This window comes from Manacus candei, unplaced genomic scaffold, assembly GCF_025592945.1.
Source record: "Manacus candei isolate 608988 ecotype Guabito, Panama unplaced genomic scaffold, ASM2559294v1 h1tg000064l, whole genome shotgun sequence".
NCBI classification, from domain to species: Eukaryota; Metazoa; Chordata; class Aves; order Passeriformes; family Pipridae; genus Manacus; species Manacus candei.
Window position 1 is genome coordinate 1,658,499 of NW_026138112.1, and position 19,083 is coordinate 1,677,581.

A 19,083-nucleotide genomic window follows, 5' to 3' on the forward strand; every position below is an offset into this window, starting at 1 on the left:
ACCCCTTGCTGATACTTGGAGCCCTTCACAGATGGTCTGCTGGTACATCCCAGATCCAGCCCTCAGGTTTCCAACCTCACTGCTCCACGCTGGAGTCAGACAGGCACAGCGGGGCTGCCCCACACCACATGCAGTGCCTGGCCTGGGGAGGGCCCAGTGCTGCCTCAGCCTAATGAGTTTCTGCAGGAGAAGCAAAAAAAAAAATCTAATTATTCTGAGCTGTTGCTCACACGTTGTAATCCTGTTGTGTCTCTCAACAGCAGCACCTGCAAACAGGCACTTCAGGCCCTCTGGCTGCTACAACTGGGACAGGTTTGAGCTGAGAGGATGGGCAAGGAAACAGGGCCTGGGCTTGTCTCTGCCTTCTTGGCCATAAGGGCGTTGCACGTCTTTACATTTAAGAAAAATTTTCCCCCCACAGCCAAGATTAAAAATGAGCTCATTTTCCAATGGCACAAAGGCAGCTGGGACACTGAACAGGCTGTGGCATGTTTGACTTCACTTCAGGACAGCTCAGCCTCTCTCGAGCCCATTCCACACCTGATTTCAGTTCACACAGCATGAACACACACAGTCACTCCACTCCTCTCAAACACTTTCCCACCTGCACAAAAAGAACCTCCGTGGTTACTTAAAAATATCATGAAAGCCACGTTCTGAAAGTGTTATTTACTTCAGGTGTCTGATCCAGTGTATCTGAAGTAGTTAGCAGGGATTTTATTTTCAGGACATAAACAATCAGATCATAAACAACCTGAAAATTATCAGGTCCCTCTTAAGAGCTTAAATGCAGGAGCTCAGGGGTGTGTTTGCTGGTTAAATGCCATGCTAGGTAACTGAACTCTGTTCTCATCCCTGCCACAGAGCTCTTACATGCTGGGATAAGGGTGCCCAAATCTGATTTTTCACACTCATTCATTCTCAGTGTGCCTGAGTTGAGATGTCTGGATGTGATTTGCAAAGCAGCTGAGCAGCCCCAGGCACATCTGAAGTCAAGGGTGGCAAAGCTCTGAAGTGAAAAGTGTGCTGGAAAATTTGACATAGCAGGCCAAGTGCCATTAGATATTTTTGACCATTCCTCACTCAGTCTTCACTAAAATACCCTCTTATTTGATAGTCTTCATCCAAAAATAACATTAATGAAGAATGCAGGTACTACAGAAAAATCTACAAGTAGCAACTCCTCCTCCAAAGTGGTATTTGACCACAGGCAGTAACTAATGAGGGAAAGCAGGATGGGAATAGCTCCTCCTCAACAAACTACTGCCCCATCCCACAGCTCTCTGTGGCACAAACTGCCCTGTGCTGTGAAGGCAGCCCAAAGGATCCCCCAAAATCCAACACCTGGGAGCTCAGATGAGGCATCTGGCCCGGGGTGGGTGTCCCACATCATGTTTCTGTCTGCCAGCCAACGATGCCACCCCTCCTCAGCTAATCAAAGCAGCCACAGCTGTGTGGAACACTATTCCCCACAGCTTTTCCCCCACTTTTTTTTCCCAGTTCTGTTTAGCAACTTCACACATGAAGATCTAACCTCAGTCAGCAGCTGTTTTAGAGACATGGAGCTAAAGCAGCTAAAGAAATGCTTGGAAAGGGAGTGAGGAGTGCCATACTTCCCGAATGTTCTGCTGCTCCATCTCGTGCCTCTTGATCATCGTTTTCCTCTTGAAGGAACGGCAGTTTTTGTCGTAGTAGAGTCTCTGCTGGCTGAGAAGTTGGGCCTCCTCTTCAGCCTGTGTGTGCTGCAGGTTCTCTTTGTGTTTGGATATTCTTTCTTGCTTCTCTTTCTTGGGCGTGCTGTGGTCCTCGTTCATTTCCTGCAGGGGCAAAACAAGGCTTCCCTCAGGATCATGGTCACACAGGGCTTGCAGGAGTCACTGGCCACATCCCTGCCATTCAGGACCCCAAAATCCTGCTACAACACCAGGTGCCAGCAGAACCTGACCCACCACCCGGCCATGCCCAGCCCTGCTGCCTCCAGAGTTGTTATGACCCACACCAAGAGGAGGAAAATTAGCCACTAAACACAGACATTTGGGGAGTGAACAGCACAGAGAGGAAAGAGTAACACACCACTGCAGGGGAGGCTCTGGCTGCCCAGGACCCCTCAGGTCCCTTCAAAGCTCTGTGCCTGCTTTACAAACAGTCCAGCCTGGGTTTAAAGTTTTACTTCAACAGGTCTCATGCCTGTAAATCACAAAACAGGGCTCCTTGCTATTCATTTTCTCACCTTTACATTCTTAACAGCAAATTATTTTTGCAGTGTGGTGGGGACACTGTAGTTAAATAATGCACTTTGGCACAGATCAGCCATATACTATATTTTTATACAGACTTCTAATTCATATAAGTGATCATAGGGCTTTTAGTCAAGAGACACTGAATGGCTGCTCTGATTACTTACACCTTAAATAAAAAAAAACAGATGAGGAGAAAGCGGAAGAAGAATTCACTTCTCTGTGAAGTCCCATTTTCCCTCATCACCCTTGGTTTCAAAGATTCTGCTCTACAGCAAGTTATGAAGGCACCTCTAGCACCCCCAGAGATTCTTCTGAAAATGCTGCCAGATGGTCCCAGTTCCTGAAATTTTATTTGCTGAGCATCTAAATTTGCTTCCAAGCCTGACAGGATCCCTTAAACCCCTGGGCTGGCTCTGCTTTATCAAAACCAAAGACTGGCTTGTGTTCATTCCACACCCCTTCAGCCCTGAAAATGAGGGTTTCTTGCCTCTTTAATCTTTTCCTTGCAAAGCTTGTATTGTTTCTTCTGACTTTCTAAAAAGGTCGCCAGGTCTTTCTTTTGCTGAGCCAAAATCTGTTGCTGGAATTTCTTTTCATCTGCTGCAGCTGCCTTTGCCTGCAAGGTACAGAGAGGAAAAAAATAATAGAGAAACAAAGGGTGAGTAGGTACAGAATCCAGCACAGATCAGTCTTGTGCTGTGTTTTTTGGTCATTCCTCCCTCACTGTGCTAAACAAAGCCATGAGCATTAAGCCACAGGAAAACTGCTTGCACTGAAAATCCATGATGGCCATATAAATGTAAGAGTTTTCTTGTGCTTCTCATCTCCCCACCAAACCCACCCCAGGAGGTACAACCCCACTAATTCACTGTGTGGATCAACATGTTGATTTTTAAACAGAGCGAGGAGCAGCAGCAAGGTTTGTCATCCCCTCAGCCATGAGGCAAAGCTCCTACAAGGTCCCCACAAGGATCTCCAGCCTCTCTTATGAAGCTGTCACTGGCTGTGGCACTGGTGGATGCCAATGGAGTGCCCATCATCCAGAAGGACGACTTGAGGCTGGTTCACCAAACTGGCCAGGGCAGCTCTGGACAGTGACCACACACAGAGCACGTGGGGTTGAAGCAGCAACTCCCCCAATCTTCTCTTACCTGGACTCACCTCTCCCTCCAACCCCACTCACCTCCTTGTCCATCACAGCCACCTGCTTCTTGGCCAGCTTCTCCAGCTCGATGGACGAGTTGTTGGCGTGTGTCTCCACCTCCTTCTGCAGCTTGAGGCGGTGCTCGTCCATCTCGGCCTTCAACTTGTTTTCCAGGGCGATCAGCTGCTTCTGGTGCTGGCGCCGCATCCGCTTATATCCTGACATCTGTTCCCGCAACTCGTTCTCCTGCTCATGCTCATGGATCTGTCTTGTAACCTGATGGCAGGGAGAGGGGAAGAAGTGCTGCACGGCCTGCCTTTCACAGACAAGCTGTCTCCATGTTGGAGCTCACCTGGAAGCCGGGCCCTGCTCTGCTGTCCTCTCAGAGATCAGCTTTCAGGGAATGCTGCTCCAGGTTTCAGAGGTGCTGCTGTTTAATGTCACAGAGACACAAGGTTTCTCTCTCCTGATTTTTAGCCCCCCACCTTTTCCTGGGACTGTTGTGTGTGTTTTCGGTAACGCAGCAGAAAATGCCATGTTACAAATAAAGGAAGTTACTGGTTATTTATCACTCCAGGAAACACCGGAGGAGATCTGGAAACAAAGGTGGCTGGATGATGGACAACCTTCTTCAGACACAGGGGATAACTTTTTTCAGACACAGGACTCAAATCCTGAGGGTGACATGGATTTACAAGATGGGATCCATTTTAAGAACCCCTCGACCCACCCATTCTTTCCTTCCTCCTCAAGTAATGCCCCAATGCCAATTCAGTCCTTCAACACCTATTTCCTGCTATGAGTAGCCTCCTTCAAAATTTCTCCTTAAAATTCAAGAGGATGGTAGACTGAGCTCATTCCCTCCTAGAATTGAAAGTTTTCTAACAAGGGAACGCTGTTCTGGAACTGTGTGCTCTTAACAAGATTGATCAGATGGTCTAAGCAGATTTTAAACCCTGCTCAGCTGAAACAAACTCACAAGTTCCACATTCATTTCCATGCCCAAGTGTATCCATGTGAAAGGAAGGCAAAAAAAAAAAAAAAACACCCAGTAAGTCGTGCCAAAAATGTTCAGAAAAAAATGCAAATGGTGATGCTTCCATTTCAAAAAAAGAAAAGTGTCTAAGAATGATTTCTATTTTTTTAAAGACAGTTTCAGGAACGCCAATATAAAGATCCGCTGATCCTTTTTATGACCTGGGAGCCAAAACTGGAGGACCTGATTCTGTGTGAGGGGATCTCTGCTTTTGTGCTGAAGTGTGAAGCAAAGAGCTCAGCCCTTTGAAGGTGATCAGTGACACTTTACAAACCAACAGCCCTTCCTGCAGCCTGCAAGAGCCCAGCCTTGCTGATGGATTCCTCCAGAGCAGCCCAAAAAACTGGCCTCTACTACAGGGCTGCTGTCACTTGAAGGCAGTTTTTCGAGGATTTTCAGACACAGGATGGGATGTACCTACAGACCTGAGAAGGTTCAGGTTCAACAGGAGAGCAGCTGCTTTGTAGAGCAGCAAACCCAGTGCACTTGCTGGCAGCCCTGTGTGCCAGGACCAGGAGGTGACAGGAAGCACTGATCAAGTAAGAGCCCTGAAATCACCAGGCAAGATTAACACCCCAACTGATGTCACCCAAGGCAGGCAGCTTGTGCCACCTCTCTCAGCTCAAATGACTCCCAGCACCTGGGAGGAATGTGAAGAGGAGCTTAGGAAGAGCCTCTCAAAGCCTTCACCTTGGAACAGATTAACAGCAATTTACAGCAAATAGGTGCCAACCAAGAAAACTATTGCCAGAGCCCCAAGGAGAGAAATGAGACGTGAAAGGATAAAGGTATGGAAGGGGATGGCCTCTGTCTCCCCCCATCCCTTCCAAAGACAACCCCAGAGGGAAAAGGAAATGTCTGATGGCAAAGGAACCAAAGGACCAGCCTGCCTAGAGCACTGTGTCAGACCAGGGATGGTGGTGGGTTAGCGAGGTCAAGCATCCACCACGAGGTAAGAGATGATGTATAAATCACATCCTCCTTGTGCAAGGAATTTCAGGATGTGCTTTTGAAGTTGACTGGATTAAACACATACTTACACCTCAGCAGCCTTCAAATGCTTGGGACTAGGTAACAGAACAGATCTCAGCCAGCCACCAGGAGCGTGTGAGATTGTAGGAATGATCATGGAAACACAAACACAGCGCTAGCCCTGTGTATTCCTACAGTTCAGAAAGCTTTTGGTTTTCCCAAGCATACCAAGGACAGCCACACTTTGCACAAGCTGGGAAGTGTTGGTAGGAACTGGCACGCTTCAGTCAAATAAGTCAAGAGTAAGATCTCTGCCAGAAGCTTCCAGGTGAGGAAGGTTCCTCTGAGAAGCCATCCAAGTTGATTACAAGAGACAGATGCCAGGTAAGACAGGCAAACCCCCCACACTTCACACATGCCATTTACCATGTCGAATGACATCCAGCTTGGGGAGAACAGACTTGGTCAGGCACTTGCAGAGACACGGGAACCTCCAAGCAGCAGCACAAGATCTTCCTGGATGTGCTATTTTTGAGGCCCAGGCCTTTTGTGAGCAGTGGGACGTTCTGCACGGCACACTCCGTTCCCAGGAGTTGGCAGAACAAAGCAAACAGCAAGAGCAGAAGAGAAAAATGGATCTAGGAACCCTCTAAGAACTTCACCAGTCTCACCTTTGGTCTGATCTCTAATGAGATGTAGAACATGCACTTGTTTTATTTACAGCAAAAATCATTAACTGTTATCCTTTTTTTTTTTTTCACCCCATTTCCAGTTTTGCTCAGCTTTATCATGACAAGAATTCCATCCTGGAAAGATTTCCCATTCAGTCTGGGATATTTATTCCTAACAATAGGATGCAATTCCTAACTATAAGCTTAGCTGATAAGGCCTTTCAGAAGATGAGACATTAAAAAGTCTGAAGAAAACAAAAAGTGGCTTTCCATTCCTGAAGATGAGAGAGAAGAAGAGCAGACTTGGTGGTCATCTCATAGATTTAATGCCTGCATTCAGGTGCTCATGATAAGGACTTAATTCATCACCAGTCTCCAGTCAAGCCCAATGCTCTTCAGGACTCTGACTTCAAAGACAAAGTCTGCACATGGTGATCTCAGGGAGGGATGGATTTGGAAGGAAGGAACATTAGTTACTGAACATGCCCAGTTCAGCACCACAGAAGTCCTTCAGACTAAGCATGAATGAATAAAGGATTATGGCTTTAAAGATTAAGCCCCTAATGAATGAACAGCTCCAGCAACCATTTTAAAAAGGAAATTTGGGGATGTTCCAGTAATCACCTTTCTGGTGTTCTTAGACAACGACACTTGGAACTCCATGAACTATTCAGAATATCCTGAGCTGGAAGAGCTCCACAAGGATCATCAAAATCCAACCCCTGATCCTGCAGAGACACCCCAACAATCCCCCCTGTCCCTGAGAGTGTTGTCCAAACCCTCCTGGAGCTCTGGCAGCCTTGGGGCCGTGCCCACTGCCCTGGGGAGCCTGTTCAGTGTCCAACCACTCTCTGGGGGAAGAACCTTTTGCTGAGATCCAACCTAACCCTGCTCTGACACAACTCCAGCTGTTCCCTGGGTCCTGTCCCTGCTCACAGAGAGCAGAGGTTGGTGCTGCCCCTCATGAGGAAGCCCCCAGCCATAACCCCATAGATTAGGATGGGGAAAAAGATGACAACTGAACTGCTCGCTGCCAAATCTGTTCTGCACAGAACCAGAAAATGTCAGGATCCTTCACAGCAGAAAACTGCAGTTTCCTGGAGCTCTCTCTGCAGCACACAATAATCAATCAGGTCATCAGCAGAACCAAAAACCTGTACAAACCAGAACAGCTTTTATTAAGGTATGACATTTTCTCAGTTTCTTATCTCTCTGTATCTTTGGCACACACAGAACTGAGAAGAGAGATGTCTCTTCCAACCTACTCCCACAGGCAGTTCACTTGCCATAAAATCCAAACTTTCTCTCTTTCACCCCTCCAAGATTTTTGCTTTACATAAGGGAGTTGAGCTCACAACTTCTCCTCCAAACCAGCAGCTGTTCAGAGTTTCTTCTTCTACGTTGTTTAACCAAGACACTGAACCCTTTCCTAAAGGACAGTTATTCTCACCTCTTGATAACCAAAATACTGAGCTCCTCTGTGCTGGATGAAGCAGAGCACTGAGCAAGACTCCACCAGCAGCTTCTCAGAGCAAGAGAAAAACTTGAAGATGAGAAAGAACAAGTTCAGAAATTTTAGAGCAAAGGTCTACCAAGGCAGCAGCCTGATGAGTCCATTTGGGGAAACTCAACCCTCTGGAATAAGAAGTCATTGCTTCAGCAGAAAAGGGTGCAAGGGAACAGCTTCATGTGAAGGCACCTGGTTTGGGAGCCAGGCTGCCCTGGTGTCACTGTCCTGGCTATATCCAGGGAATCCTGCTCACGTGGATGTGGACATTTGGCTCTGCAGACCCTGGAGATCACATCCTTCTTTTGCTGGCATCTGGACTTCAAAGAGAATGCCAAGGCCTTTGAAACAGTGTCCACACTGCCTGATCTTTCTAGGAAATCAGATGTCATAGATGTCAGGAAGAAATCCTTCCCTGGGAGGGTGGGGAGGCCCTGGCACAGGTTGCCCAAAGAAGCTGTGGCTGCCCCATCCCTGGAAGTGTCCAAGGCCAGGCTGGACAGGGCTTGGAGCAACCTGGGCTAGTGGAAGGTGTCCCTGCCCATGGCAGGGGGTGGAATGAGATGAGCTTGAAGGTCCCTTCCCACCCAAACCATCCTGTGATTCTATGATGACTTCATGAAGCTTTAACTATTTGATCATTTAATTTGAGAACTGTAAAAGCAGCTTTTGAGGAGATGCATGAGGAAGTGGGGATTTAAGGAGTCAAGCTTGAAAGGTACCCAGAAGTGCAGATCAGTGCATCTCTGAACACATTTAAAAAACAACTTTCACTTGAAAATAACTATATGTGTAGCCTTATCACCATGCAGAACCCCTGCCCTTCTTTTTAAACACAAGCTTGCTGAGCTTCAAGGCTTAGATTTCTAGTTGTAACTTTTAATTTATGGATCATTGACAGTCTGCAAAAGAATATGGAGATGTGGTAGGTACCTGATCTCCATTTCACATGGCAACTTTCCCTGCAACAGCAGAAATATGCAGGGTATTTTCCACCACTGTTCCATGTGAGTGATGGTTTCTGTTACCACAAAAAATGATTAAAGAGAGAAGTGATCTAGGAAAAAAAATGACTATTAAAATTGATGATTGAATTATGACCAAAGTTAAGCTCCTTCAATTTTCTAACCCACATCTGCTCATTTTTTTCTTTAACCTGAGTAATATCAAGGCACTCCTGAAAGACCAGAAAGGTACATTCACAGCCTGTTTCTCTGGGGATAGTTCTTTTCACTGTTTTCTCTGGAAGACTGTCCAGCTTGCTTCTGATTCACATGATGCTTCTGCAGAGCAACAGGGCAGGGGAATCACTCTGAAGATCACTGGGTCATCTGGAGTGTTCAGCTGCCTGATGTGAGTTCTCCTGTGACCCCTGCACTCGCTGAAACTGCTTCAGCTTGTTTTTGGAAATAGATCCAGCTTCCTTTCAGGAATGCCAGTCTTCCCTCCATCTGCAATATCCTGATCTAAGGCTGAATAACAAGGAATTGAGGCCCCAGACCCTGGACTGCACCACCAGGAACAGCTGTGGAGTGAACAGCCCCCAGACTTGGTGCTTTTCTTCTATCCCACTGCCCTGCTTTCATGTTGGAGGGTGGTGTTCAGCAAATCCCATAAAAAGAAGTTTTTACACCCAAATACCACCCCATACTATTGAATTTGGGGTCAGAACTCCCATTTTCTGATTCTCTGCAGTACAAGCCACCTGATGCTCCCAAGTGCACAACCTTCCTGTGCCCGGGAAGGTGTTCCCAGCTGCTGAGAAACCCACTGATGGGCAGCAGCAAGGATGTAGGGAACCATCAAAGCTTGCTTTTAAAACACTGTGGGATCTTGGACATCCATTCACACAGGAATAATCTTTTCCAGATGCCACAGAAAGAGTAAATTAACACGGAGAGGGGAATAAAGTCTGAATTTCTGATCCGCGCTGTAAATTCCAGACACCTTTTGGTCATTCTCAGCTCCATGACTGACCCTGCCCTCTGCATAGATATTTCAGCAGGAGACAGGAAGGCTGACAGAAGTTTTCCCTCGGCCAGAGGAGCAGCAGCTTTTGGCATCACTGCCCACTGACATCACCCAGGCACTGAGTGGTGACCGAATCCACAGTGACAGGGAAGTGTTCTGACACCACGTGGGCACCTCAGACACAGGCACTGGCACTGGCACCCAGGTTCTGTGCAATAGGTTTAAACTTGGGGGTTTTTCCCTCCCTCTGGATTTCCATTTTGGAACATGAAGAGGTGGGAATGCAAGATTATTAAAGGGAAAGCTCATCACAGTGAAATATTTCTGTGGTAAACACAGGGAAACTTCTCCCTCAACCATGTAACCCCAGAAGCTAAGGACACACCAACACTTCCTGGAGTACCAAGGTTGGGAACTTCCCTCTACACTTGGAAGGGGATACATGTGTGTGTGTATGGTGGGGACAAGAGAGCTTTTGCAAGACACATAATTCCATGTGCTTTTCCAGAGGCCTGCTGGCCAATTTAGGAGCTAATGAGTGTGATTCCCACTGCCCCAAAGACACTGTGCTGTGCAGGTACTGCCCACCTGAGGTGTGCACCCAAAGCTCTCCCCAAGTGAGCCCAGAAACGGTCCCTGTCAGAGCATGTTCCACAGAAAACCCAAAAAAGAGAAGTCTTCCAGAAAGCCAACCATCTTCCCCACCCAGGATTGATTTTATCTTTATCATCACCTGGTCACCAAAGCAGAGAGATTTAGCAAATCCAAGTGACCAAGGAATTAAGGCAGACACAGTCCCAGCCCCACAGGAGGCTGCCATGGGATTTAAGAGTGACCTTGTGACATGAGCTGTCTTCCCCAGAGGTCTGGCAATACCTCACAGCCCATACTTTCATTAATTCCCAAAGGGACCTGGTCATGCAATCCCTCCAAGCCACCCAAGTAGCCCCAGGGGTGACAAATTCAAGGAAGACAGGAGTTATGGACTCTGCTGCTCAGGCAGGACAGAAGGTGCAGCAGCTTTCCACAGGGAGTAAAAGAACATGAATATATTCAACACACATATCAATTTATCAATGAAATTGTATGTATGTTTGGAGTATGATACTTGAGTCATTCATCATTTCTTCCCTCCAGCCAACCTAACTGGGTCCTACTTTTATCTGCTCAGTGCAGGCAGTAGTGCTGGCACTGCCCTGGGTGCAAACACACACACATACAAAAGGGAAAAATTCCCAGGGCAGAGGGTCTCCAGGAGACCAGGAATCATTGCCTGTGTCAGGTGTGCTGCATGAAGTCCTTTAATACACACATTTCTAGGTCACTCTTTAAACTGGGGGCGAGCAGGGAGGGAAAGGGGAGCAGGGGACACCAGCCTGGGGAGCACTCAGGGTACAGGAACCCCCAAGCACACCTGCAAAGGATGGGACTTGGACGCTCCCAGGAATGCCACAGCATCATTTTAGATTTGAACAGCAGCAGCAGCAACAATCACACAGGAAAATTTTGGCTGCTGGCACTGCTGCTGCTGCTTTTTCCCCTCCCCTCACAACCTTTTGCTGTGGTCACACTCACACACACACACACACACACGCACACACTGTGTCTTTTGCAGGCAGAAATGGGAAGGGATTTGGGGGATCAAGAAATGGTGGTATGGAAGGAGAACCCCCACGGTGGAGGGAGGGTGAAGCGGGAAGGGGAGGGCTCGCTGGTGTAATTTCGGGGTTGGTCCAGGATGATGTCATAGCACTGAGCAAGTGCCATGGCCAGACCGTGGGTACTTTCTAACGCTCCCCGTCCATCTGACCTCTAATACCATCGGGCTGAAATATTTAATATGACATTCATTTTAGCTCCGAAGGGCCATTTTTTCACTGCTTTCCCCCGAAAAGGCTGTTTCCCGACCGCAGCCCGGGGTGGGGGAGGCGGCACACAACTAACTCTTCCGGCACACACCCCTTTCCCTACTACAAAGGCATCCACAGCAATCACATTTGCAATAGTACAAATCTTGATGGATTCATCCCATCCCCCTCCCCTTTGTAAGCCCACAGCCCGCTGTAAGCCCTCTCTCTCCCTTATCGCAGCCCAGCAATCCTTCCAAGGGATCAAGCTGGAAAATGCAGTCACGGTACAGTTGCTTGAAATAAATGAATGAATGAAAAAACAGGCAGCGGCTCAGGCGGGCAGCGGGGATCTTATTGTTCCCAAACCCCATCTGCATCTGCACCTCCACAGCGTTCCAGCACCTCTCACACAGCTCATAACACACTTTAAGCACATGCAAATAAATATATTAACAAAAGGGATAGGTGGGAAATGGGGGGAGGAGGGATGAAATGATATTAACTTCACCCAGGAAGGTGGGTTATCTCGCATACAGTGGAAATGCACAGAGAAATTAAATATATTCCACATTTACATCTCTCTCTCTCACACACACACACAGAGATAAAAATCTCTTTCAGTGCAATATCCAGTTGCTATGCCAACACCACCAACAGCACAGGGAGGAGAGGAAGGCGATGGGGGCTCGGAGCTGGGGTGGGGTGGGATGGGGTGGGGGGGCTCTTACCAAAGATGCTGATTTGATTGTGGCAAAGCGCTCTCGGTTCCGGTAGTGGAGGGCCTGATTCTGCACTGACTGGGTAGGCCGCACCTCAGGCCTGCGATCCCTGTGGCCCACCTCATCCCTTATAAATACATGATCCTGCAGAAATGGATAAAAACAAGGAGAAAGTCCGGCTGTGCTCTTCCCGCGGCGGCTGCCTCTCTCTCACCCCTCTGTCTGCACAAGCGCGGCTGTAGGAGAGGCATAGTTCAGCTCTCTGCTATTCCCGGCAGCTCCCACCGTACAAAATGAATAAGCAACACATTGCAGCTCGGCTCGGCGCGTCAGCTGATCGCTAGCGGGATGCCTCCGAATCCCTGGATCGGGCTGCCTTGCCTGCCTCTCTCTCTCTCTCTCTTTTTTTTTTCCTTTTTTTTTTTTTTAAACCTCCAGTATTACATATGTGCGAAAAAAAAAAAAGCGGCTGGGGAGCGTGAGGCGGCGCAGAGCGATCGGAGTCCTCGGGAAGGTCGGGTTCAAGCACTGCAACCCAGCGATCCTGGTGAAAACGTGATTCCCATGTCTAGGCACGGAGCTGATGTTCCCTTTTAACACAAGAGCAACATCCTGCCTCATTCCCTTCGCCGAGCGGTCTGTCCTCAGTAGGGTTTCTTTGTCCCTTGTTTGCTATCTGCTGTGGGGGACGAGCATCCTGGCTAAATCCACGGCAGGCTGGAGAGCACCAGGAAAGCCTCCGTGACCACTCAGGGATCCTGCTTTCCAGTCATGATCCTGCACAGTTCTAGCACTTTCTCTCCACAGCCCACAAAGGATTTTTTTTTTTTTTCTCCCTTTTAAAGCAACAGCTCCCAGGTTTTAGCACGAATGGTTCCCGGTGCAGCCTCACTCCTGCTCTCTGCCAAGGCTCCGCCGGGAGCGGCTGTGCCTCCCCGAAACGGAGCGGGAAGGTTTTGCCATGGAACAAAGCTCCAGGAGAAACCCTTGGCCAGCAAAAAACGCCACCACAATTTTCCTAATTGGGATGGTGACTGCCCCGAGGCTACACCTTTGGGATGGAGCAGCCTTGGGACACCAGGCACATCCCACTGCCCTCACCACACCCGGACAGCAGTACCCACTCCACAGGGCAGCAGGGATGGACACACCTGCCACGCTGTCACCCACCACAGTTCTGTGACTCCCGTCCTCAACCTCCAGCTCCTAACATTTCCAAGGAAGACTGAGATTCTTCCTGAACTAAATCAAGTTTCCAACTGTCAGGGGTGCAAAATAAAGGCTGCCAGAGCCTCTAAAGACACCGCCCCTTGCAGTGAACAGTTGGCTCCATGCACCAAGTGTTTGCAGGTGAGCAGGAGCAGCCCAGTGGTGAGAAACCAGCCACCATGGAGTAGCATCTCCACCAGGACACTGCTGCTATCCTAATGCTCCTTTCCCACTCTGCAGACACCTGGTTTCCCTCTCTACTAGCCTCAATTTCCAGCTGCTTCTCGCCCAGACCCACACACCTTCAGCCCCTTTCAACAGGGTTCTGGAAATGGTCTCAAGCAAAACCCAAACAGGTACAGAAATGCTGATATCAAGAGCTGAACAACACATTGATTGAAAGTGTTTTGAACCCCAAATCTTTCCTCATATCCTTCATTTTGAGTGTTCCTGCTCCACGCTCACCTTTCCCCTTGCCTTGCACAGAGAGCACAGTGGCCAAGGCCACCCCTGAGCCTGCACTGGCTCCTCCACACCCACCACAAGGACACAGAATGAGCCAAAGCAGTTAAAAAGGACAGTATTCCACAGAAATAGTAGGAACATGGAGGGTAATAAAAAAGTCACAGTTTCATTTTATATTGGTCATCCTTATAGTGGACATTTGTGGCACTGTCTGACATGGGAAGCACTGTGACAGAAGGGCAGTTGGGCTGATCTTTCCTTTTCAATTTGGGCATGCTGGTGTGACAGGCAGGGCTCTCAGACTTGCACACATTTCTGAGAAAGGCATATCTTGGCTCTAGAACAGTCATCCCAAAAAAACCTTGATTAAACATTTAAAGTCTAACAGTATCGGTTTAACCGGACTCGTGGCTTCACTGGAAGGACATCAATCCCTAATTTTCCACAGCCTTGCAGCACTTCCACCTCAATAGGTGATAGCAGGTGTAAGGAGGACTCTGTGCAAGGCAGTCAGGGATATCCTGGATAAACCAAAGCAGTCAGGCTGACCAACATCACCTTTTGGATTGATATTTCTACTGATGTGCTTTGGAGCCTCCTGGAACAGCAGCCCCCCAGCCAGGCAAGGTTCCTTCCAACCCAAACCATTCCATGATTCTATGAACTGCCAAAGGGAATTTTTTCACAGGCTGAAACTGGAACAACCTCACCAAAACGTACAGTTGAATAAAAAAGGCCTGTGGTAGAGATTTATTCAAGATTCACCCACCTGAACCATGGAGGAAACGAGAGCTACTACTCCTCTACTATAGCTCTGAAATGAAGGTGGAGACAGGACAACTATCACCCATGGTCATTCACAGGGTTCTTAAGGTCTGCTGGCAATATCCCAATGCCTGGACCATGTTCCTTCTCTCCATTACATTAGTATGGCAGCAGGAATGTGAAATATTAAAACCAGAGAAGCAGCAAATCACTGAAAAAAAAAAATCTAGAGCAAAAACTTTTAAAACAGGCATTCAGATTTTTCAGAATGCTCCAAAACATCCCCTAAAATGACAAGTTGAAATTGCAATTACTGGTTATACAGGAAAATTAATCTGTGATTTACTCTCTGTTATCTAAGAGGTGGATTTTTAGAGGGAAGAGTGTCACCCTGGTCTTGTTTCATGGGACTTCTCGTTACCTCAGTGCAATAAGAAGCTCAGAGCAGAAGCTAACTGCCCTTCAGGAATGTGAATTAACCACATTCTCCATTTCAAACTGAGCTGGGCAAGGAATGGGAAAATTCCTTTGCAACTGAGAAAGCCAAAAGACCACCTGAAAGGGGACAAAAAGCTCAGTGGTTGTCCTTGGCACCCCTTAATCTGGGATTTGAGGATTCTGCATCAGGCAGCCATCTACTACTAACTCTCAGCTAAGCCCATGGAACTTTCACAGGCTAAATTCTGTGACATAAGTATTTTTATCTGAAAAAGCTGCCACACTACCAGAAATAAAAACACTTGGCACGAACAGTTACCAAGTCTAACAGGTTACACTGCCACAGAGATTGCTAGTAAGAGAAATAAACCTGAGAGTAGCCAGCTCCACCTTCCTCAGATGATGTGACTGATGGCTACTACGAAAAACATCCACCTGCACACCCAGAAAATACATCTCTGTTCTTTTAATTTCATTTTCTTTTGCCAAAAGCTTGCTAAGAGACACTGCAGTCATTTTGCCTTTCAGGTTTTGGCACGGATCAGGAAATTTTGTTTTAAAACTTTTAGCTCCAGATTTGTGGGAAACAAAGACTCAAAACTGGCACCTGAGCTCGAGGTACTCAGTAAGTAAAATCTGACTGAAAGCACCCCAAAAACTCATCAAGTTTGGGTCAGGGTATCCCTCGGCCCCAAATCTGCACTTCAAACCCTGGTTTGTTTTTAAAGTAATGTATCATCTGTGTGTATTTCACTTGTCATCTGTTTTCTGTGGGGTTTGCAATATTTGCCTTAAGGATGCAACTTTGGGCATACTCAGATCACATTTCACAATAAATCCTTCTATTTAGGGTCAACAATCTGGAAGTTTCAACTTCCTACTGAAGGAATAATTTGTTATTCTGATTGTATCATCCACGTAAACAGTTTCCAGGCTGACCACAACAAATGGGGGTATTTGGCTGATCATATTTGCCAGGACAAAAGCCTGGCAATATTTCTACACTACTGTCTGACCAGAGATGGTGGAGCTTCCAGTTACTTAAGTGGTGCTTCCAGCTTGGTATCTAAATAGCTGCTCCTGGTGTATTGGCTGAGCATCCAACAATGCACATGAGTTCCTGCTCTAACCATGAGTCTTGCCAAGGTCACCCTGCAGAGTAAGAACCTGGATTTTACTTCCTGTAGTCCATCCCAGTTCTACCACACAGTGCCTTTTCACCTTCCTCACTTAAAAAAAGGCTTTATCATCCAAACTCTGACTACCCTGGACAAGCCCAAAGCCAGAACAGCTACACTTTCACCTTAGAAGGCACAGTCACTTGCCCACAGTGGTTTTTGTTATGCACACCAAATAAAACCCTTCACAAATGCTGTTTACACAGGAGGATTCACTAACTGGAAGGGCTGCCAGTCTCCCAGACAAATGGGAAAGGCAATTTCCGAGCCACAGTAAGGACTTCAGTGGAATTGCAGCAAATCCCTGCCTTCTAGGAATTTAAAGAGCAAGGAAAACAACAGTGTGCCATCATTCATCTTAATACACTGCACTAAATGCCTTGATAATCTACAGAGAGGTTTAAGTATCAAAAAAATCTTTCAAGACAAGGCTTCATGTCCCCAACCAGCTTGACTTGATTCCAGAAGGTATGTGAGGGGTCACTGCTGCCAAGCACATGCAAGCCAAAACTAAGTAATTACATAAATATCCTTTACATCTCATAGAAAATATCCTTTCCAAGTGGGAATCATAAATCTTGATATGTAGGAGAACACCCTCAGCTTTGCCTCAGCTGTAACTCTTGTAAAGCCACCACACCAGAGCACTCTCCATGCACAGAATTCTCCATGAATGCTGCACATTAATTATGGCACCAACAGGCAACATGCTCAGGGTAATTTGATGGATTTGGGAAGTCACTCAAGTTGCAGCAGTTATTACAGAGCTACCTGATTATTACAGACATTGGGAAAGAATTTGTGATGATGATCAACAGCAAACATCCTCTTTTCATCTTTTGGTTATAAACTAGATTTTAACCACAAGGTTTCCCTGACATTTTATTGCCCAAGTTTCAGAAAGTACTGATGATTTTATGGTTGAAGCAAGAACTAGCAACAACTGAGCACTGCAGTTGAGCAAAATAATATTGTAGTGGTTTTTTATTTAGATTAAAAGAGTACAACATTTTACTATTATAGTTTTGTGGAAATAAAATAATAATAAATTCACTGAGGGCAACAAAATATTTCTGGGAAGCCACCTGTGCCCACACTGCAATATAACAGCAGCTGAACAAAGCAGGTGACAAAACATTTGATATATCAACAGATGTCTATAACTCTTATTTTATTGTCTTACTCTGGGAGCCAAACTCTTTATCCTAATTTTTAAGATGAATTAACTGATATTTATCTGCTTTTAAAATCTGGGTTATGTGTCTTTCAAGCCCAGTGTATTTGGAGTTTAACTCCCTGCCCCTTTTTGGCTTTGTTTTGAGGGGGGATCTCAGATACAGTTTGGTTTGTATTAGAGGTGTCATTTACTTTTCATCTCCCAAACTGTGCAGCTGAACAAGCTCCCAGCAGGAGATGGACATGAGAATATGTATCCACTGGGAGGATGATCCTTGGATGGAGAAGCAGAGTTATTTAACTGGCTTCAGAAAAGAGACTTTAGAACACCAGAACTCTTACACTGAACACACTGAGATGTACATGGCAACCAACCTGAAACCTGCAAGGGGGCAAGGAAAACCTCCTAGTGGGACAGCTCACCCAAGCTGGACATCTGAATTTCCTGTAAAGAATGTGCTGGTCATTAAGGTATCCTGAGGGAGCAGGCTTTGATCCCAGGGATGGACTGAGATCCCAGGAAGGGAGGATGCAGCCTTCCTGCCCGAGTAGCAGATATTATGGCCATTTTTTTCCTCCCAGGAGTTTAGGACACAGATATAAATTAAATTAGACAAAAAGCTATACATTCAATTATGGTTTTTTATTGTTATTATTGTTTTCTTCCTGTCCAGTGATTTTTCTTCCACCCTACCAGTGGTGAAGACATCTGACACCCTTCCATCCTACCTCTGCTGACAGGTGGGAGTCACCTTTGCTCAAAGCACAAATTTAAAACACAGAGCTCTACTGCTGTCCCAAAGCTTTTGTGCTGTGGAAGGGGTGAGGCTGTGCCTGTTTTCCATGGAGGAATTATCCCAAATGCTATATCCTCCACCAGGCAAAACCCAAGCACCTTGGCCATCATGAACTAGTACAGCCAGTGAAAAACCAACCAGATCAGAACAGGTCATTTCACTTACCCTGTGACCACAAAACATTTTTGGAAGTTACAGCCAACTAGCAGCTGTTAAAAAAAAGAAAGAAAATGAGTTGTTTACAACTGCTTTTTACGACATCAGCCTGTTTCTTATGCTTTGCCTCTGCCCCAGGGGGGCTGGTCAGAGACACGAGGAGGGCTCAGTGCAGATGCCTGAAGCCTCACCCAGCCAAGCACCACACAGCTGATGGTCTGCTCCTGATTTACCCCAGGTCAAGGCCACCCCAGACTGGCTCTCTGAAGCACTCAAGGCTGGGAACAAGATCTCACACAAGACCACAGGCTCTTCCATCCTACGTTTTGGTTACACACGGCATTCTGGGGCTGTGGTCCAAAAAAACCTGAAAGGCCTCTCACACTTTGGAGCTTTGAGCCTTAGAAAATATCAACAATCCAGGCCATTTTGCCATCTTGGTCCCTTTACACAGCCTGGTACATCTGGAGGTTGTTAATTAACACATTTGTGGAATAGCATAGTTTTACAGAACACTTTTGATTTGACCCATGTCAAAACCACCTCATATGTGACCCTCTTGCCCACATAATGCAGACAGCTGGCTGATCATGTTCATCAGTATTTTCTTTTTAGCCTTTAGAGGCTGACTAAATGCAAAACAAAAAGTTTAAATTAATCTTGAACCCCAGGTTCTTCCCATTTTGTTTGTGCTGGGCTCCAGAGTGACACCCAACACTTCACCACAGCTTCATCACACCTCCCAGAAACACAGTTAAAGCACAAAGATAAACTGAAGTCTTGTCAGAA

General features: G+C 46.7%; 1 protein-coding gene across 4 annotated transcripts in view; it reads right to left on the reverse strand.

Annotated features, from left to right (window-relative positions):
• TAOK3 (TAO kinase 3) overlaps positions 1-19,083 on the reverse strand; it is a 77,908-nt gene that overhangs the window by 5,628 nt on the left and 53,197 nt on the right. For 3 of the 4 annotated variants that reach the window (XM_051805285.1, XM_051805283.1, XM_051805284.1), the window contains 4 exons: positions 12,120-12,254; positions 3,424-3,660; positions 2,728-2,856; positions 1,614-1,817 (listed from right to left, as the gene is read on the reverse strand). In XM_051805285.1, coding sequence (XP_051661245.1) covers positions 1,614-1,817; positions 2,728-2,856; positions 3,424-3,660; positions 12,120-12,254 — 705 coding nt within the window. Of the gene's footprint in view, positions 1-1,613; positions 1,818-2,727; positions 2,857-3,423; positions 3,661-12,119; positions 12,255-18,303; positions 18,348-19,083 lie in introns of all 4 variants that reach the window. The other variant, XM_051805286.1, reaches the window with a different exon arrangement.